We start from the raw sequence: 22,663 nt of genomic DNA, 5'->3' as shown, positions 1-22,663 counted from the left end.
AATAATTTTGAAAATACCTTCCCTATTCTTCAATATGTGTTCAATACCAGTAGATTCATTTTTGTATAAAGGCTTTCCTGGCTCGTTCAATTCTGTTTTACTTCATCCTTCCTTTGTAACTTTTTACCTAAGCAACAAAATTTAGTAATTTCAGGTGTATCGTTTTCCTGTTTTTCACTGTTAACTTTTTCTCTAAGTTTTCTTTTATTTAATGTTCTATTAAAAATTATAAACTAAAATCTTGTTACATCACTAACTATATTTTAGGCTGAGAAAATATAATTTATTTATTATTCTTACAACATATTAAAAATAGTAGTTTATTTCTTATTACATTAAAAATATATCTGCATTTATTTATTCTATTTGTGAACTTCCGTATAGTTTTTAACCTTTAAACTTAGTTTGGTTGTCAGATTATAAAAAATTTGATTTACCACATCCATCTTTAACCTAACTGATCCATTTTTAAAAGTTTTCTTTCTTAGTCTAAATCATTTTGGTGCAATTTGTGAATCCAGTTGCCCTCATTTTGATTTTTTGTAATTAACTGGTGTGAAATTTGAGGTACATATTATTTACTGTAGGGCATATTCAGGGACGATGGAAGTGGTTTATAGAACTGATTTCAAAACTTAAATTTTAATTATTTGTAAGAAGGTTGGAAAAATTTTAATTTCATAATTATTATTTCTAATTTATTTTTTTCATTTTCCTTTGTTACAGATATAAATAAAGTGGAATTATGGCGTTGGAAGGATCCAGTTTTAGGGCCAAGAAAATTTCCTGGATTTAATGCACCAACACAGGGTCGAATTTTGTTAGAAAAGAATGAAAAATTTATTGTCGATCTTAATTCAAATTTAGTATCTGTTGAAAACAACGGTGGTACTATTCAGTTAGGTGAATCTATCGCTTACATTATTCATTCTAGCTGAAATGTTAAGCAATAAAAGTTCTATTTCATAACTATTTAAAATGAAAAAATTATTTCTTATCAGTGTTCTAAAATTGTTACATTAGCAGAGCTAATAATGTATTAATTTTTTTTTTTTATTAATAAGTATTATTTAGTTATTAAGATTTGATTTTTTTTATGTACTAAAGTTTGGTTGTCAGTGATTTGATTTCTTTTATAATTCATTTTTTTGAAGTATAATTTTCATTTAAATAAAAAATATAATTATTAAAATTGTAACTGAATGAGCAGTAGCTAGAAAGTTTTATTTTGAAAATATGTTACATCTTTGTTGATAGTAACCAGTTTGAAACATTTTATTTTCTTTGTAAGATTAATTTATTTTTTAATTTACTCAGTAAAAATATTGAAAATGATTTATTGTAAGGTGTTAAAATGTTTACTTATACATGACTATTGGTTGGAAAACTTTTCATTGAAAAGGATTAACATTGTTTTTGTTTTATTTTTTATTCTATGTATATTAAATATTGTAAAATGTCTTGTTTCTTTATTATTTTTTTCTAATTGTCATTATGACTAGGAATGTTAGGCCTGTACTCATATGTCTTTCATAAATAAGAATGTAATTAGTATTTACAGCAGGAATACAGTAAACTCCCAGTTACATTGGATTTGAAGAGGGATACGTGATGAACTGTGTTACAGGATCAAATTGCTACAATATAAAAGATGTTAGAAGTCTTACATTGATTTTACAGTATTGGCAAATTTATTGCAATGTTCCTTAATCTTTGAGAATATTAGTTACAATCAGTAAACATTAGAAAAAAAAAAGTTAACTTTAAGTATAAAGGTAGACCATCTTCTTAAATTGTTGGCAAGGAGTTAAGAAATTTTATTAACTTTCTGTCTGTTATTTTTTCAAGTAGGCCTGCAAGAGGATATTTGTTTTTTTTTCTAATTGATCTCTTTAAAAGAGAAATAAATAAAAACTCTGTATGATTGGAAAATAAGAAATTTTTAGCCAACCTACATGGCTGAGTAGGTAGCTTCTCGGCATTTCTTGTGGAGATCCTGGGTTCAAATCCTAGTCAGGTTGGCTTCTTTTCATACACTACCAGTTTCCCTCTGGGCTAATGACCACAGCTGTTGATGCCTGCTCTTTCATAACAAAAAAAAGAAAGTTTTCTTAATGCAGATATGAAAACTAGGCTGTTTTACTTGACTTTTTTTGGGCTACACTTTCATAATGTGTTACATAATCCAAATCTGTAGTATAAATGACAGGTTCAAGGTATTGTAAAAGTATTAAAATGATTTGAGTATGCTAATTACTTGCAGCAAATAACACATGGTACTAATAAAGTACTCATTGTGATAGATAAAACATTACAATCAAGTTTTTATTTTTCTTCAATTAATTATTTTCTAAGTTTTCTTATTTATTGTTTATCTAACCTTTTATGAATAGCAGAAAACAAAAAAAAAATATTATGAGATGTCATGTTACTGTTTTATTTAATGGTTTGGAATTTTAAAAACTGAGTACCAAGTGTAATAAATTTTTACAGTATTTTTTCTTTTAAAAGATAATTTTTAAGAATGAAAAATATTTAAAAAAAATTATACATTGACAATTTTTAGCTCTTCTCCATTGTGTTGTAAGCTATTAATGAAAAAGAAGGATTGAAATATTATTATTAAAATGTAATTGTTTATTTCTTGTACAGTGCAGTGTGTGAAATTTTTAAAATTGTAGTAAAAGAATTTATTTCTTATTTTACATAGTTGGCAAATGAATAGAACTGTTTGAATCTGATTTTTGAATCATCTTCCAAATTGCTTAAATGTTATCAGTTACTTGCCTTAAAAAAATTCATGTGATTCAGTCTATTGTTTTGTTAAAAGTTAAAAATTTCAATTGATTTTTTATCACTAATCATCATGAACAAAACAAAAAAATATGTGTATTGTTTAAAATTCTTATATTTATAGCTCTGCTACATACATAAATTTTGTTTTAATCTTTTTCTCATAAAATTAGTTGTAGTTATGTAATTATTTGGTTATAAAAACTTCAGATATGTATTACTTTTGACGAGCTTTATAGTTGATAATTGTATCACTTTTGTATCTGTTATGTTCTATTTTATTTATATTTCCTATTTATGTTATTTATTTATTTTTTATTTTTATGTACTTTAAACTAACATATATTGACAAAAATTAAATCACTGGAAGAAATTATGTTGTTTTTATTTTTTGTGAATTATAACTGTTTACTTAATAATTTACTTAAGTGTATTTTTACTTTGTTGACTCAGCTATATTATACAGAGTCTACAGAAAAGAATATTGGGGTTTTAATTTGTTACAATAGCTCTTGGATGAGGTGTACATTTTTGTTTTAAGGTTAGATTTAAAGAGCATAAAGGATAGTTATATTTCTACGCCTGATTGTAGAATAATTCCGTATATTTTTGCATCGTACAGGGGTCAAAAAAGTTTTTTTTTTGGAAAGAGTAAAGATGGAACTTCATCTTACTGTACTCAAAATTCTTTTTTACCTAGCCAAATCTTGTAATGTTTACTAAAGTTATATTTACATATTTTTGTTATTTCAAATTTTGGGCCCAAAATAAATAATGAAGGGCGTAGGGTAACAGGCGTTTTTTACCTATTTATTCTTAATTACTAGTAGTACTTATAAAAAAAAAATTGGACTTACCAAGTGTCCCTCATTACAAAATATGTCTGACTAATCATAAGATTTTGAAAATGTCTAATTCTTGGAGCCTGAAAACCACAGGTGGCAAAAAATTGAAATTTTTACAGCACTAAATACTTTTTATGTACTTAAAACCATTTAAAATTTAATTTATTACTTAAAGGGATTGACAAGTAATGAAGCCTTCAGTTTTTATCGTAAGCCCTTCATTATTTATTTTGGGCCCACAATTTGAAAAAACAATATGTAAATGTAATTTCAGTAAACATTACAAGATTTGGTTATACAACAAAGTGAATTTTGAGTATAGTAAGATGAAGTTTCATCTTTACTTTTTTCAGAAAGCTTTTTAGACCTCTGTACAATGTAAAATAAGAATGCTACAGCTTGTGGAAAAGTGATTAAAATGGCTGTTTTTACCTGTTGGCAAGTAGAAAATAGTCTATTACTCAAGAAAAAATTTTTTTAGAATACAGAAAAATATTTCTTGGCCACTAAGAGGTGTATATATTTATCAGATACCAAATATCATTAAAATCAGAAATAGTGACGCACTGATCATTTGTTAAATTAAAAAGGGAATACTGCCTGTTGTCATTGGTTTATTTTCCTGTTCTGATTAGATAGTTACAAAAGTAATCTGAGAGGGCAGTGAATGTTAAAATTAATCTGCGTTATTGTTGAGTGAATGTTTGTTATAATTGGTTTATTTTCCTATTTCGACTAGATAGTTAAGGAAGTAATCTGTGAATATTAAGTGTAATCGGTGGTACTGAAGAGTAATTGTGTGTTATCATTGGTTTTGTTTTTATCGTCTTTCCTATTCTAATTAGATAGTTATGGAAGTAATCTGCGAAGACAGTAAATGTTAAGAATAATCTGCAGTATTGATGAGAGAATGTGTGTTGTCATTGGTTTATTTACCTATTCTGATTTGATAGTTATACAAATAATTTGAGATGGTGGTGAGGGGTATCCAGTTTACTTCAAAAATTTGCATCATTATTTTTGATTTTCATTATATTTTGTACATGATAATTACACCTTATAGTGGACAAAAAATAGTTTATTTTTCTTTAGTAGTAGACTATTTTCTTACTTGCAAACAGGTAAAACAGCAATTTTTGTTGCTTTTACCATGAGTTGTAGCATTCTTATTTTACATCATACAGAGCTCAGAAAAGGTTAGTGTATGCAAATTTCATTTTGTAACATAACCATACCTTGTAATGTTTACTGAAATTACGTTTACAAATTGGTTTATTCAAATTTTTGGCCCAAATTAAGAATGAAAGGCTTAGGGAAACAATCCTTTTTTTTACCTATTAACTCTTAGGTACTAGTAGTACTTAAAAAAAAAAAAAGGACTGTTACACAGTGTCCTTCATTAAAAAAAATGGCTGCCAAATCAAAAGATTTTGAAAATAACTCATTTTTTAGGCTCTAAAAACACATGTAGGACAAGTGGCAAAAATCTGAAATTTTTACAGCGATAAGTACTTTTTATTTCCAGTAAAAATCAATTGAAATTTATTTTATTAGTTAAAGTAAAGGGGTTGACAAGCAATGAAGCCATCAATACGCTAAAAACATCTTGCATTCTAACCATGAACAATGTATTCAACAAATTCACAACATGTATTTTTATAATTTTTTTTATAAATACTAGTACCAAAGAGTTAAAAGGTAAAATATAGGCCTGTTACTCTGGGCCCTTCATTATTTATTTTGGGTTCAAAATCTGAAAAATATTATAGGAGAAGGTAACTTCAGTAAGCATTACAAGATTTGGTTACATAACAAAATTAATATTGAGTACAGTAAGATGAAATTTCATCTTTATTCTTTCAAAAAATCTTCCTTGACCCCTGTACGATATAAAAAAAGAATACAACAGCTCATGGAAAAAGTATGAAAATAATGACTGTTTTTACCTCTTTTCAAGTAAGAGAATACTATTACTAAAGGAAAAACTTTTTTTTAAATATAAAAACATCTTTTGGACACTACAAGGTAGGTTGTTATCATATACCAAATATTATTAAAATCAAAACTAGTGATGCACCAATGATTTGAATTAAAATGCAATACCCCGTGTAGTCATTGGTAAAAAGCTCTTTTTGAGATCTGTGTGATGTAAAATAAGAATGCTAGAGCTCATGGAAAAAGTGACAAAAATGGCTGTGTTTACCTGTTTGTAAGTAAGAAAATAGTTTATTATTAAAGAAAAAACTTTTTTTTAAATATAAAGAAATATTTTTTGGCCATTACAAGGTGGGTAATTATCATATACAAAATATCATGAAAATAAAAAATAATTATACAATAAAAGTTTTGAAAATTTGTTGAAATAAAATGGAATAATAACTTTTTTTGATTGCATAATTGGTTAGAAACACTCAGATATCTGTGAAAAGGGAAGAATATGAGATGACCAAGGATGTCTGAAGACAATGTTGAATATGACAGGAAGTCTTTACTGCGTAGTCCTAAAAATCTGTTAGGAAGGCTGGCCACAAGCTTGTAATGTAGTGATGACATTGTGGAATGCTGTAAGGAAATGCTTACTTACTTAATTGTCCCATACAATTTACAGCTAAAATCTAAAATATTCCATGTAATTTACAGTCTTTGATGCTTAGACTATGTTTGCTGACTGCATGAACAAAATATTTTAGCATGAAGTCAACTTTCTTGATATTATGATTAGTAACAAGTCAACATATCATCTTAGTAGACATGTTAATGCATATACTGACCATATATGGGAGTCAGAAAATCCCGAAGAACTTTTACAATGTGAAAAGAATTTCCCAAAATAAAATGTTTAATATTCTGACGGCAAGTTTATGGACCATTCTTTTTCGATGAAGCAAGTGTAACAGGAATTGCTTATTTGGATGTGCTGCATGCGACTCTTTCCTTAACTGCAAATTGATGATATTTTTTCCCAACTGTTGGATTGATCAGCATGGACCTGATGACAAGAGCTTATTTGTGGTGGCTTTCAAGGTCACCTGATCTGATCCTCCATATAATTTTGTGTTTTTATAAAGTATCTGCTGCTGCTACCTACTGAAATACGTGATTTGAGACATAGGAATGAAGCAACTGTCACATCCTTTCCAGACATGCTGGTTAAAGTATGGGAGAAACTGTTCTATTGATTTGATGTCACATGATGAAGGGTGCTCACATTGAATGCTTGTAGGGAAAAACTATAAATGTTACTCTATTTTATTTGTGATTCATTACTGTAAGTCAAAGTTAAGAGCTTTAAAACCCCAATATTATTTGTACACCTGCATAACGAAAAGTAGAAATACTAATGGGTCAAATTTTGCATGACAGGTTTTTTCCAGATCTTGTTTTAACACAATTTAACATTGAAAAATTCCAGAAGGATGTATAACACATTAAGTGCATATTTAAACTGGCCTGTTTTTTTTTTTGCTTGATCTCCAAACTGAATTGGATGAAACACTGCACAATGATTTCTGTATATGAAGCATTGATGACATTTTAATTTTGGTCAAAATTGGTTAAGGGGGCAAGGTAATGCAGATCTTATGGGGTCTGTATTTATTGTTAGAATTTCATCAGTTACTGTTTTGCTTAATATGTAATGCAGATCTTATGGGGTCTGTATTTATTGTAATCTTTTAGAATTTCATCAGTTACTCTTTTGCTTAATATATTCAGACTGGTTTAACTATGTGAAATTTAATGTAATGACTTCTGCAACAGTTCATTGATGCCCTTTAATCTTGATTAACAATTGATCAAGGAGGTGGGCACTATGATTACCATGGAGCTTCTATCCTAACATTTTACTCTAGAGAACATTTTTAAAAAAATTCCTTACTTGCAATCTGTAATATAACACTTAATTTTACTCCTAAGTAGTAGTGGTCTGTTGAGGATGAAGCCCACAATAATCAGTTTCCCAGCAAAAGTTATGAAATTGTTTGCCATTTTTTTTTTTACACAGCTTTATTACATAAGCTGTCTATATATATTATATATCAACCATTACTGTATTTGTTAGGCTAATATAGAAAGTTGGCAGTCAACATCCAGATGTCCATTTATTTATGTCCTGTCAATCCAGCTATGAATAAAAATATTTCATGTAGAAGGGATGCAAGTTGTCTGTGGGAGCCAATTCAATAAATTTGGACTAGATTTCTTATTTTGAACCTTGTAAAAATCTTGCAAATTAATTCTATTTGTAGTAAACAACCAGTTTACTTTTTAATATATCTATAGGTAATACCCATTACCTATTTATAATATATATATTAAATGAAATTTAAATCGCCAAAATATGTTAATGAATTATATATACACAGGTGCGACAGTCAAGTGGCTTTTAAAATTTTATTAAAAGTAAAATATTAATTTTGATTTTAATTCACTGAAAAGAGAAATTTATTGTCCAAAAATGATATCTTGCAGATGATTGCCATTCCACATAATGTAATGTGACTTTATGAAATAATTCACTAAGTCTATTGCTAAAGTCACCTGTTATTTTTTGGAAACCCAGCATAGGAAATTTTGCTTGTTAACAAATCCTGACAAATAAAAATGAGCCTCATTGCTAATCAGTAAATTGTTTACAAGATCTTGCAATAAGACAGAAATTTACCCTGTTTTTGTATTGCACGAGTTATTTCAGGTCATTGTGTAAAATTCACTATATACTATGGCCAGACAGTTCAAGTGATACAGAATGGCTATGCAGTGAATAACAGACTTCACTCACATGCCTCGCACCTTTCTTCTTTAGCATAGAAACAGCAGCCTCAAAGTCTGAACCCAAGTCTTGATAACATGAACTGATGGAACAGCTAGATTGCAATCAATTGTGTAATGTTTTCAAAATTCACGCTGTTACATGTTACAAGATCTGGTGGTTTTTTAAGTAAAATAAATAATGAAATGAGAAATCCATTTCTTTCCTTTTCATACTCGTCCAAAAACAAGAGTACAGCACTCATACCTTTTGCTTTATGTTGTATGATTAAGCACGAATACAATCTATCTCGCACTAATTTTGGGCACATATAATGAACAGTAATAGAAATAATAGCTGGACGAGGTGGAAATGATATTGCCAACGCATTCAGAAGTGTAATCTTAACCTACAGAATTTGAAATTTAGAAAGCATGGAGGATGAAAAGAGGGTGGATGTAAAAAAGAAAATTGGCAAAGGAGCATGAGATTTTATCTATAGAGATAAATGATTGTTATTTATCCACCTAGAAGACTCTTATTTTATCCTTACACTCTGACATTTTAGACTAGATAACCGATGTGTATTACTGATAAATGATTTTGCATTAATATATGTAACAATAATTATTTTTTCTCAAAAAATCTAAGAACTATCCTTTGCAACATTAAGTTGCAAGTTTAATCTAGGGGGCTAACATGTATGACTTATATTAGGGGATAATGAAATGTTATCTAATGTTTTACGATTTCTTAGGGCTATCTGCTTACATTCACATATTTGAATAGCTGTATTGAGTTTCAGCTATTTATGCAGATTGCCATTAAGCAGATGGTTATTCTAGTACCTTAATTGAAATATATAATGTGATATATCTTTGTTTTGAACAAAAATTATATCATGTCTGGGCAATGATTGTGGAAGCATTTTTTCTCCCAGAAAAAAAAGAAAAACTAAGGGCTATCTGAGAACAGCTTCAAGCAAGAAAAACCACTGCCACTCCAGAATTGTATGGCATATAGAGGTTCACTATGATTCTGTATACCTTAATAAGAGATAAAGGAAGAATACTAATCCCATGGCAGTGTGGTAGCATCTTGCACTTTCATACAGGGGGGTCCTGGGTCCAAATCCCAGTCAGGCATAGGATTTCTCACACACTACAAAAATGTCCATTTCTATATTTCCTGGTACAAACTTCGAAGTGTCAGTGGAAAATTAAATTTATCAAACAAAAAAAATAAACAAAAATTTTTTTACAATTTTTATTGATAATGTAATAAAATTATTTGGAACACTACAGAAGTAACATACACAAAATTTTCTTTTTATACAAAAAAAAAATAGTAGCCTTATATTTCTGAATAAATAAATTATATTCACAGCTGAAAGATTTATATACTGTACAACTCAGAAATCCATCAGAATAGAATACTTGTACTTGTGTATAAACAACAGTGGGAACCACCACTATGTTGAAACATGACCTGTACAAACAAAAAAAACATTCAAATTTTAAATCGACTAATTATTTTAAAGATAATGTATTGTAAATTAGAAAGATAAACTAAACTGAATACAACAAATTATTACAAAATAAATTGTTTACTCTATTAGAATACTGCTAAAATTATAAAAATTAAAAAAAGTTAATCTTAAATTTTGTAAACTTTTATAAAACATCAAATTTAACTATTTTTAACAATTTATAATTGTTTTCAAAATAATATTTTAAAGGTGATTACATTTTTTAAAATCAAATCCATTTATAATTCAAATTAAACTAATTTTATGTATAAATTAATCATTTAAAAAAATCATTTTCAAAATAAAGAGAATGTGCTTCCAGAAGATTTTTTAACAGATAACATCAATGGCACCCCTATCTTGAAACTGACAGGAATTTTGAATAGTTAAATTCAAAATTTACTATAAATAGTTTTGAATTACATATTTTTTAAGAATATCAAGATCATTCATGCTCTCTGTATTCAACTAAAAAAAAAAATTGTCATTAATAATTCTGCATGTGTCCTGTTTCTACGAGGTGATTTTCTCCTTTATTTTGTGCCTGTCATTATGAATGGACAAATATGTCATTCAATTTATATACTCATGGGTTAACTGTATGTTTTTTTTTTTTTTTAATATTCTATGTATAATCTTCCGCATCCTGTTTGATGTTTTGAAAGAGACATGTTAAAATTCTTCCCTAAACATGTTCATAATTTTGTTTGGCTGCTGGATTATGTATGTTATACATACTATATATCTTCACTCACTATTTGATTTTTGTTCATTTAATGTAATGTAATAGATAGTTAATGTACTTAGAATGTTGTCTAAGCATGAATGGTAGATAACAACCCAATTTTACAATGTAAATTATTATTTTATTACAGATATTTTAACAGTTATCTGCTGAAAAATGTGTTTATGTTATGCAATGAACATGTGTAAGAAAGTTACATGCTTGTACTATGTGTGTTGATTTTTAAGAAAAAAATGTTAAGATCTATTTGTTATCAATTTTGTAAACCATGAAGTAAAGAAAGATGAGTAATTTTTTTTGTTCATATACTGCAGTGTAATGCACATTAAGATATAATTTGATTATGGAACTTACTGTTTTGAAGGAATGGATGAGAAACATAGTTTTATATTTTTTCTTTGGTTACAGGAATGCCATCAACACTCATATACTAAGGAAACACAACACGTCACACATTCCTCGAGTCCATCAACAAACAAGAACTCTATTTGCATTATAATGAAGAATGACAGATAAAAAAATCACTCAAATGTTTTAAGCCCATATATACATAACTGATAAACACACATTTTAAATTTTCAGAAAAAACATCACATCTAATCATATTTTTTTCTGTTTAGCCTCCAGAAGCACCGTCATGTATTACTTCAGAGGATGAATGAGAATGATATGTATGAGTGTAAATGAAGTGTAATCTTGTACAGTCTCAGGTTGATCATTTCTGAGATGTGTGATTAATTGAAACCCAACCACCAAAGAACACTGGTGTCCGTGATCTAGTATTCAAATCCGTAAAACTGCCTTTACTAGAATTTGAACCTTAGAACTCTCGACTTCGAAATCAGCTGATTTGCAAAGACACATTCACCACTACACCAATCCGGTGGGTTACAGCTAATCGTCTTACACAGCACAAACATGTAGCTTCCTTAAATATGTTCCATCACCTAATACATTTTTGTAAGCTAACACCTATAAAAATCTCAGTAATGACTATTCACCCAAACTTAAAAAATATCATGCTACATAAAATATAGAACAAAATAACAGAAACTACATAAAACAACAATCATACAAAATTGTCAAAATATTAAGGAAAAAAGAATATTGTGTCCTCTTTTATTACAACAAACAGAATATCAAATTCCTTAGTATTTTTTTCATTAAAACCATACTGCAGATATAAGTCACATAAGTCAATCTTCCACTCTACTACCCTGTAAAACAGATGTTTAATTTGGGGTAAAACAGTAAGTACAAAAACATAAAACTTTTTATTTTCGGAAGCCATTGCCTTCTTTTAATGGACATTTACTGTTTTTATTATAAAAATAAAAATAATAAATCAAAGTAAGTAAATAAATTAAATGGAACTTCTTAAATATACAAATAAATAAATTGTTTTCATTACTAAATGTAATACTTACCAGAAATAGGCTTACAGAAAATAAACATTTTATAATCAACTAATAAATCATCAACCTATTAATGTTTCTCTAATGCCAATGTCAATAATTTGTTCATACTACTTAGAACTGTACGTGGATCTTGAATCAAACCGGCACCAACCATCGCATTTGAAAATAACTGAAAGAAAATATTAACAAAACTGTATTTTAATACGATTAAAAGGAAAAACTTATTTATTAACATAAACTTATTATTTTTTAACAGTATTATTTAAAAATTCATTAAGAGAGTAATATTGTTTCTGTAAAATAAACTATTTTAATCATATTTAAAATAAATTTGTAAAAACATTTTTTAAATGTTTCAACAATCTTTTAAAAATGACAATGGAAACTTTAAAAATGCCCTTGAGTTATTTTATCTGCTTTAATAGAGATATGGATACTATTATTTTTTAAGAATAAGTGATAATTCTTTTCATCAAAGTTAAAATTCTTTTCACATATATAAATATAAACACAAGGATTTGTTGATGTATTCAATTTTATAAATATCAGTCTACATATTTCATACCTAAGGGCAGCAAGCAGTGATCTTATAGCACATTTTTATTCTAAAAACTCATTCTGACTTTTTGAGGGATTTCCCAGAGATGACATTATATTTTATATAGAAACAAAAATGTAGGCAATAAATATGGCAAGTTTAGGATTTTAAATGCAAATGCTTTATTTTCTCAATACCTTTTTTTGCGACAATATACAATTTAATATAGCAGTAATAAAGATAACCTTGTTCAAAGTAAAATTAAATGATTTTTTTTTCAACTTATATTTCTTTGTATTGAAAAGTATTGAAATTTTTTTATTTCGTTTCACATAATTTAAAAACAAAAAATTCTGTAATATTATATGTACATAAATTTTCTCTAATACCACCCATACCTACTCAAGAAACAGATTTTAAAATAAGAAAATTATCTTCAACAGTAAATTTATTGCATGAAAATATTTTATTAACTAAAACTTCTGAAGGCATGCAATAATTGTGAAAAAAATAATAGCTTCACTATGCCCACCATTTTCTCAAAAATGTCAACGATTTAAAAAATAAATCAACATAAACTCTCCTAATTATAAACCTTCCAGTGGGGTTTGGCTGGACTTTTTTTTAATTTAGTTGGATTTTTTAACTCCAAATAATTCTATGAGATGGACAGTGGTTCTCCTGGAGGAAGTCTGAATCTGTCTCCTTGGGCTACTTAAAAAATTAATGCAAGAAAAATATTTCATGTAACAATGCAATTTTTGTTAAAGCAGTCTATTATGTGAGCTGATGAAAACAAAATGAGAGATCAGTAAAAGCTGATTTTATTCTAGGGGATACACAATCAGAAAATATCTTAGTTTTCTAAGAAGGCATTAAATTACAAGAAAAAATTTACCTATTCCTTGAGTAACATTTTGAGATATGGGATCAGAGACAACCAAATATCTCGGTCCACTTAACCGATTGTGACCAAAATTAAATGGTATCAATGCCCTACATACAGAAATTGCACCAAATTTCATCAAAATTGGTCCATCCAGTCTCGAGATATTGAGCATAACATTCTGGAAGAATGTATGTACATACACACAGCCAGAATTTTTCAATGTAAAAATTTTGTTTTTTATTATGAAATGTCTGTTTTTGTTTTTAGGTCATGAAACATGTCTGTCAAGATCTTCAAAAAAGTTTGGACATGAAAGATTTTGTTTAGAATACAGGCAATTCAAAAAGGACTGCACAACTTGAAAAGCATACTAAAATTTATTTAGATAACTTACAGATTCAGTTGAGATCACATTTCATAGCAAAACACATCAAGTTTGGCTCATGTAGTTCATTAGTACCGAATTCAGCCACCAGTTTTATCACCAGTGTTGTTAAAAATGAATACATTTACTGATGTGGAAATAATAAGAAAATTATCTTCAACAGTAAATTTATTGCATGAAAATATTTTATCAACTAAAAAAATTTCTGTAGGCATGTAATACTTGTGAAAAAAATAATAGTTTCACTATCCCCACAATTTTCTCAAAAATTTATGTCAATGATTTAAAAAATAAATCAACATAACTCTCCTAATTATAAACCTTCCAGTGGGGTTTGGGTGAAACTGTGAGTTTTAGTTTCATGATTTGCAGTCAGAAAATGCAGTTCAATGTAATTTTTGTACAGAGTATAGTAGGAAGCCTCCTAGTAGGCATTCAACTTACTCTTGGCATGTTAACCCTCACTGAGACAGATTGTTCTGTTAAACAATCAAAATCACCAGGATGCTCATATGTCCCTGAAGCTGCTGTAGCAGAACTCACAGAAAGCTTTGCATGAAGTTCAAAGGAATTAAACTTTATTTGAAACTGGCATTCCGCAAATGATTTTTTGGTGTATATTATGTAAACGACTGCACTTGAAGCCATACTAACTAACCATGGTTCAACACATTACAGATGACGACAAAGTTGCTTGACTGTAGTTTTGTGTGGAAATGATTGATACAATTGCAAATGATACATTTTTAGACAATATAATCTTTAGTGAGTCACAACAGTGGCAAGTGACTCACTTGCAACTGTTTTGCAGTTATGGGTGTGAGTCACACCCATAACTGCAAAACATGGGTAGAAAAAACCTTCATGAAACTTTGCAGCACATTTGTGATAGCCCTACAATCAATTTTCTTTGTGCCCCAAGCAAACAAAGACCTGTTCTGCTTCCAGAAGGTAACCAAAAATACTGTTGTTTATCTAAACATGCTTCAAAATTTTCCAGTTAGATGAAGATAACCAAGATGGACACCATTACTAGCACCAAGATGGGGCAACACCTCACTACTGCCCAGAAGTCTGAGCTTTTCTTGATACTTGACTACCAGGTCAATGGATTGGTCATGAAGGTCTGACTGCATGGCCACCTCGCTCCCCAGATTTGACCCTGCTAGATTTTTTCATTAAAGATCAGGTTTATACACAATCTTTGCTTGCTGATCTTATGAGCTAAGACTTCAAATTAATGCTGCAGCTGCAGAGATATTGCCCGACTTAATGGCTACAGTCTGAAATCGAAATCAACTTCAGGTGGAATGTACGTTATATTACAAATGGAAGCCATATCGAACCAAAGTGAATGTTGGGTGATAAACTTAATGTGTTTTCTATGAAATGAGATCCAACTGTATGTGTAAGTTATCTCACCAAACTTTTAATTGCTTTTAAAGTTGTGAAGTCCTTTTTGAATCAATTTCCCATACATATGATGCAGAGCTAAAGAAGTAATAAATGATTGATGAAATGCACTTAGGAATATTGTGATATCATCGCATAATTGATACTTTTTAATTTCAATCAAATATATAAAAACAAACACAAGCTTGTTGTTTGTTAAAAATATAAATTTTCCCATTTTTATGATCACTTTTGAATAAATTTTAGCTGTACACAAAGACAACAAATAATATCTTTTAGAAATTCCTTCATAAAAGTATTATTTTTAGACACATTAATTTTTATAACCTTGGGAATATGCATGTTTTATACATTATATCAAGAGACCAATAGACATATTTTTATTATCATGTGCTTAACTTAATTAACATATTATTTTAACAATAAAAATTGAGCAGAATTCACAAAACATACAGAATTAAGTTCCTGGCAATCCCAATCTTATCGCTAAAGGAATTTTTTACAAATAAAAGTTATCCAAACAAAGAAACAATTATCATATTATATTAATTTATTATAATATAAAACTTCAATGAAAAAATTAGATATATTACCTGTTCTGTAATAAGTTCAGCAAGTTCAAAATTAGATGTATAAAGTGTGAACAATTTCTTAATAATAGGATGCCTGTAACAAAAAAAAAAAACAGTGTTAACATTAATTGTTTTTTTTTCTATTTAAACCTATAAACTGTTCAACAACAAACTAAAATACACTTTTAAAAATCATCTCATAACATTTTCAGTCATTCTTATCAATTTCAGTTAATTTTCTTAAGATTAATTTTAGTGAATTGGTCTAAATTTGGCTCAACTGGCAGTTGAGCCAAATAATAATTACTGGCAGTTTTTTAAGTAGGAAAATAAGATATGTGAATATTGGTTGAAAAATAAGTTGAGAGTTGAATTAAGTCTACATTTAGTACCTTGTCATTATTTTATTTTGTGAATTCACAAAATCTAAATTCGTTGAACAGAGCTGCACTCTGTTCAATGAATGTAGAAGATTGTGCAGTCTGAACAATTCAGTTTGAAAATTCCAGAGGTATTATGTTTGATGACTCTGTTCTTAAATGCTTGTTTTGATTTCTCATTTTAATGACTATATTTTACCCAGATTTTTTTACTTTTTGAGCTACTTTCTGAAGCATAAGGAACTTGTGTGTTCAATAAACTATAACAATAAATAATTACAAACAGAAATTTTTATTTAAAGAATTTAAGTAAAAAATTACTGAATATAAAAGAGTAGATAACACTCCAGCCTATAAATACTATACAGCCAACAACAGAGTCATAAATACAGATAATACAAAATGAGTAATTAGTAAAACCTATGTTATCTTATGGACCATAATTTTACTGGGTGTATCATTATTGCCCAAATCAAGAATTAACAAAATTCCTTACCACTGATGAACTACAACACAGAAAATAGAATATCTGAAAAAATAAACAATACGAAATAAAGGGGACTGAGTAAGCAATAATATAAGAGAATTCAACATCAATGATATTTTGGAAAAACTGTCAAAATGTGTTGACAAATCTTAGCAGTTAGATAAATCTTAAGAGAATGAATGAAGGTAGAAAACCAAGAGTAGGATATTACAGCGTTGATCTAATAGTAAGACCACCAGGATGCCCAAAGAAGAGGTGTATGAAACTGTTAAAATATTTAAAACAAAAAGAACAAGCACAATTTAAATAACTTACTTTGGGTTTATTTCTAATCTTGGTTGCAATAGTGAAAATCGCATCTCATCATTCATCTGTTGTCCTTGTGTTTTAATAAAATGTCTCGCAGCACCCATCTCTTCAACAGTAACAACACAAGGATGATTTTCAAGACGTTTATTGACTTTCACACCTTGTACTTTTTCTTTGAGTGTTCCTTTCATTGATGACATTATTTTATCTAGATCACTACTGGATAAATTTCCTGCACCTAAGTATAACAAAAACTCATTTTTTTATAAATATAAAACATACTGGCCATTGTGCTGATAAAATGTAATATTAATTGAATTTTAAACCACCACAACACAGTAAACAGATAAGTTAAACTTACCATATTAATCTCAAAAATAATTTTATTTGAGGTCCTGTATCTTCAGTTGGTATTTAATTTTATAATTATATTAAAATAAATCGTTTTTATAATATCTGAATTGTCAAAATTGATGTTTTGTAAATTTTGATATTATTTTGGATGAATATGCAAACTTTGCTGACCAGTACTGAAATGATGTTAATAATTTCGACAAATTCAGAAATTATAAAAACAATTTATTTTAATGTAATTACAGAATTAAATATAAACTGAAGATGCAGGATATAAATAACGATTATTTAAGTTTTTCTAAATTTTAGGTTTTTTAATCGATTGATGTAATTATAGAATTATATTATAAACTGATGATGCAGGATCCTGTGAAAGTCGATTATTGATACTAGTTTTTAAAATTTTCATATTTCTTACTGTGTTTTGGTGGTCAAATTTCAGTTAATATTAAATTTAATTAGCACAGTGGTCAGTATGTTGATGAATTATTTGAATTTTCAAAAAATATTATATAAATAGTTTAAGATTAATATTTATTATTTAGTTAATAGAATTTAAATACATATATATATATATGAAATATAAAATACTGTCGTAATATAAATATAAAATTTAAATATAAAACACAGTAATTAGATAAGTTATACTTTCGTTATTAATTTCCAATAATCAGTTTTCACAGAAACCTGCATTTTCAGTTGGTATTAAATTCTACATTTGCTAAGACAATAGAACAAAGGAAAATACTACGTTTTAAAGATAAGATCATTGCTGCATTGGACAGCACAATTACATGTATGTTTATAATAATTTAAAATTTAATATACACGATGTATATAGTCAAGTATTATTGTTTTGCAAAATTATTGGCTCTATAGATTGTCAAATGCACACACACAAACAAACACACACATACACATAGATACACACACACACCCACACCCACAATCACTAAAGTGTTTTAATGTTTCTTATGTATTGAACAGAATTTACAGTTGATCTAGCTTCTAGGCAGGCAGTGAGTCATGTACCCATTATATGAGGGATACACATTACGAATATTTTTTTATTGTAGTGAACTATAATGGTGATATTCCATGGCCTGCTGTTTTTCTTCTGGATTGTAATGATGTACCCAAGTTTCATCTCTCAACACAATATTGAAAAAGAAACTGTCTCTTTCAAAAGATAAGATTTCAGAAGCAATTCATAACATTTCTTTCATTGTTTGTTCTTTTCTGTGAATTTTTGCCACACCCAACACAAACAGATTTTACAGAAACCGGAGTCATATAATTATGTCTCCTACTTGTTCTTTTGATGTGCCTATCTTGGAGGAAAAGCAATATTGTGTGGTGTGACATTCATTTTCAATCTACTCATCTACTTCCTTTTGTTGCTTCTTATAAAGTCACAGGAAACTGGTTGATAACTATGAGGATCATCCTCAATATTCACCTGGCTTCTAGTGCACAAAATTTCATTGCCCACCAACTCACAGTACTAGGATGAACAGTTTTATTACTATAAAAAACTTTTAGACATAATGAATGTCACTAGCATTTATTTTTTCTGCTATTAAAAATTCAATTAATGGATATTGCTTTTATATACACTGATACAGCAATCATGCTTGACTCCATAACTATGGCAACTGACACACAATAAGAAGGAGTGATTAAACGAGTTTTGGAATGTTAGTAATAGGGGAATGAAACTACTTAAGAATAAAGGAACAACATTTTTTTTCAGCCAGATCATATATGCTTTTGTATATATAGTTATAACAATTAACCACATTTTTAATCATATACAATAAACAATACAGTATTAATACTTAAAAAGACTAAATAAAATACAAGAATTTTTACAAAATAAGAATTTTTACCTAAGTCACCAACTTCATTTGCTTCTTTATCCTGTCGCATCTCTTTCTCAACAGAAGTTAAATTATATTTATCAAACTGACGCAACTGAAGTAACACTATTTCATCGTGAGGTTCATAACAGAACAATACTTCAACCTTCTTTTCCTTCATAGCTTCAAAATATGGCGAAGATTCAGCAAGAGATCGACTATATTTAAAAAAGAATTATAATAAATAAGAAAATCACACAAAAATTTTCAGTGAAACATTAAAATTTACCCAGATTTTTGTTTCTGTTTTTAAAAAAATTATATTGTTTACAGAAATGTAAGTAAATATTATTTCTGAAATTTATTCAGAAGCTGAATGTCACAAAAACTGATTTAAAAAAAAAAATATAACAAAATCTTCTGGAAAATCCAAATTATAATTTATGAACTTAGATGTACAGAAACTTAAATACTGTTCATAATGCAACAGTCAACTATTCATGTTTTGTTTTAAGTTTAGAGAAGAGTTATATACATACATATTTCTTTCTTATAAAATTCTAGTGAGTTTTATGTAAATGAACATTCTTTCATTGAAATTTACCTCGGTGCTGATAAATAATATATATCTTTTTGTCCAGGCTGCAATTTGCTACAATAATCAGTAAAACTAATAGTCTGACCAGCAGGTTTATTTGATGACTCATAACGTAATAATTTGGCAATCTCTTCCTATAAAATAAAAAAAAATTAACATAAATAATTCTATAGTATAATACAAGTGTAAAAGAAAACACCTAATTTGAAGTTATATCTTATGAACCACTTATGAAAAAAAAAAAACTTTCTTCATTGTAGTTTCATTGTAAACTACAATAATTTTTTAAAATTTAAATATGTAAGAAACATTCAAATTTTTTATTCTTCTCAGAAATGTGATTTCAGCATATTATGACTTTGTTAAAAGATTATAAAAAAAAAAAAAAACTAGTATTTAAATACATTCTGAGGTCATAATGACTAATGTAGCAACCTTTAATTACAACATTTGACTCCCTTTTTTTAATTATAATATTTGTGTTAACTACTAGCACTAATTTCTACATGATACTATACATTGTAATTCTACTTTCAAAACACTCAGTTTTGTTAAAAAAAATTTCTTTCACATGTCTATGAAAATTACTAAGGATTTAACATTCTGCGGCTATTAAAAGCTTTACATGAATGTTAATTCATGTAAAGCTTAATATGTTATTCATGTAACATGAATGTTTATTCGTGTTATTTATTTACCTATTTATCAAAATTTATTTCAGTATGTTTGAGATGTTGCTTTTTTAGTGTAATACAGTAGTAGTAGTTTATAATAAAGTTGCATCACAAACTGTTTTTTAAAAATTAAAACAAACTACTTTAATCATTTTAATTTAAATAACATAACAAACAATTAATAAAAAAAAGAAATCAATATTACTGACCCTTAAAAAGGATTTCATTTATAATTTAAGAAGTATTTTACATTGATCAGCTGATTTAAGTTAAGATTTTTTCAATGATAAGTTTCTGTAAGGATTCATTTAAAAATTGTTATTTCTGCTTTCAGTTACATTGGGAAAATTGGTTTTTATACTTACATATGTGTTTTAACAATATTAAAGTATGGACTGCACTTCAAAATTTTAATTAACAAAGTAAAAAGTTGTGAATGGAAAAAATATAGTCTAGAAAAAATTACTTATAAAGAAAATAGTTTTGCTAACATTTTAAAAATGATAAAATTAGTTTTTTCTCAATTAACTCATGATTACAATAATAATCATTAAATAAAAAAATCAGATGTTTCATTAATTACAATGTCAAAACTAGCATTACACTATGCACAATAATAACTCTTGCAATTGTTAAGTTAAAATACGGTTTTTAACTAAAAGAATTAAACAAAGTGTTTTAACAGGCCTAACAGTTTTTCAAACAGTACAAAGAGTAATAATAAAATGTTAAACAATAAACAATGCTCAAAATAAAACAATTAACTGTACCTGTTAAAACCTGATAGTTCAGCAACACTTACAATATCTCTAAAATGAAAAATTAATTTTAAATAGAAATTAACCTTTAACTGAAAATTAAACATTAATATGAAATTAGATAAAATGTTAACCTAACTTCAATGAACCTGCTCCTTTAGACTGACCTGGTTAGACAATATTAGATGTAGATTCAATGAATGTTATTCATATTTTTTTTAATGGCTAACAAAAGGTATGAATAGTGTATAAACAGGCTTATACAATCAACTGTGAGCAAGCCCATAGCTCAGTTCTAGTAAAGACTACGTTTAATACACTAATTTTTCAGAGTTAATAAAACATTATTAGCTAAATATTTCAAAAGATATGAAATTACAAATTAAAAAAAAAAATACCAATTTTAAAAAAACAAAAAATTTTCCCAATTCCTGAAACAGTTCAGGGAGAAGAATCTTGGAAAATTTGAAAGGTATGATTATAGAAATAATATATAGTATAATTTGAAAGGTATGATTATAGAAATTTCATCTTTATAATCAAAGATGAAATTTCTACCACAAAAGCTACATTTAGTAGACACACTTCCAGAAGACCACTTTTAAGTTTGAAAGTAAATAGCACTCAAAATAAATTATTAGCAATTATTTATTGGCTGTAGCATGTGAGTCCAATTAAAAAGTAATAACAATACAACAATATCAAATTTACAATGGCCGTTTGGAAAGTTCTCAGTCAGACAAAATAAATACAAAATATTTCAGAATTTTTTTTACTTTCCCAGGTTGTCACCTTGCAATTCAATACATTTAGACAAACAATTTTCCAACTTTTTAATAATATCCCTCAGTAAAATGTGATTTGTCTAATTCTGCCAAATAAGTGATTGTCTCAGCTTTGATTTCCGTCACTTGAAGTAAATCTTCGTCCAGTGAACCATTTCTTGAAGGTTTGGAAAGGGGAAGTAATTGCTAGGAGCCAAATCCGGTGCTATGGTGAATGTGTAAGCACTTCGAAAAATAGGTATGAAATTTTGCAACAACAACCAGAGATGTGTGTGCATTATTTTGGTGAAAGCATGCTTTGTTTTTATCTCGATGTAAACATTTAGCGTGAACAGCATTTTTAAATTAATTGGTCCAGCAGTGAAGTGTAAATACTCCCTGGTGATAATCCTACCTATTTCCTGATAATCTATGAGGACGAAACCACAAGAATCAAAAAAAAAAAAAAAAAAAACTGTAGATGTAACTTTCCCCCCTATAGATGGAACAGTTTTTAGCACACTTTCACCTTCTCCCATCCACAATTTGGTCTCTGGCATGTAGTAGAAAATCCATGTTTCATCTACTGTTATAAAATTTTGAA

General features: G+C 27.9%; 2 protein-coding genes across 2 annotated transcripts in view; one reads left to right on the top strand and one right to left on the bottom strand.

Moving 5' to 3' along the window:
* The window catches only part of LeuRS (Leucyl-tRNA synthetase), a 69,277-nt gene extending 66,108 nt beyond the window's left edge, over window positions 1-3,169 (top strand). Inside the window, exon 19 of the mRNA XM_075379258.1 lies at window positions 727-3,169. Within this exon, the coding sequence (XP_075235373.1) occupies window positions 727-938 (212 nt within the window). The 3' untranslated portion in view covers window positions 939-3,169. The remainder of the gene's footprint in view (window positions 1-726) is intronic.
* A 6,470-nt stretch (window positions 3,170-9,639) lies between these two features.
* Window positions 9,640-22,663, bottom strand: part of Trap1 (TNF receptor associated protein 1) — a 38,126-nt gene continuing 25,102 nt past the window's right edge. Inside the window, exons 12-17 of the mRNA XM_075378299.1 lie at window positions 19,870-19,997; window positions 19,296-19,483; window positions 17,059-17,290; window positions 15,898-15,970; window positions 12,089-12,248; window positions 9,640-9,876 (exon numbers count right to left, since the gene is read on the bottom strand). Coding sequence (XP_075234414.1) covers window positions 12,147-12,248; window positions 15,898-15,970; window positions 17,059-17,290; window positions 19,296-19,483; window positions 19,870-19,997 — 723 coding nt within the window. The 3' untranslated portion in view covers window positions 9,640-9,876; window positions 12,089-12,146. The remainder of the gene's footprint in view (window positions 9,877-12,088; window positions 12,249-15,897; window positions 15,971-17,058; window positions 17,291-19,295; window positions 19,484-19,869; window positions 19,998-22,663) is intronic.

This window comes from Lycorma delicatula, chromosome 11, assembly GCF_047948215.1.
Source record: "Lycorma delicatula isolate Av1 chromosome 11, ASM4794821v1, whole genome shotgun sequence".
Classification (NCBI taxonomy): Eukaryota; Metazoa; Arthropoda; class Insecta; order Hemiptera; family Fulgoridae; genus Lycorma; species Lycorma delicatula.
The sequence above is the reverse complement of the archived record's forward strand: the minus strand, read 5'-3'. Positions and strand labels throughout refer to the sequence as shown.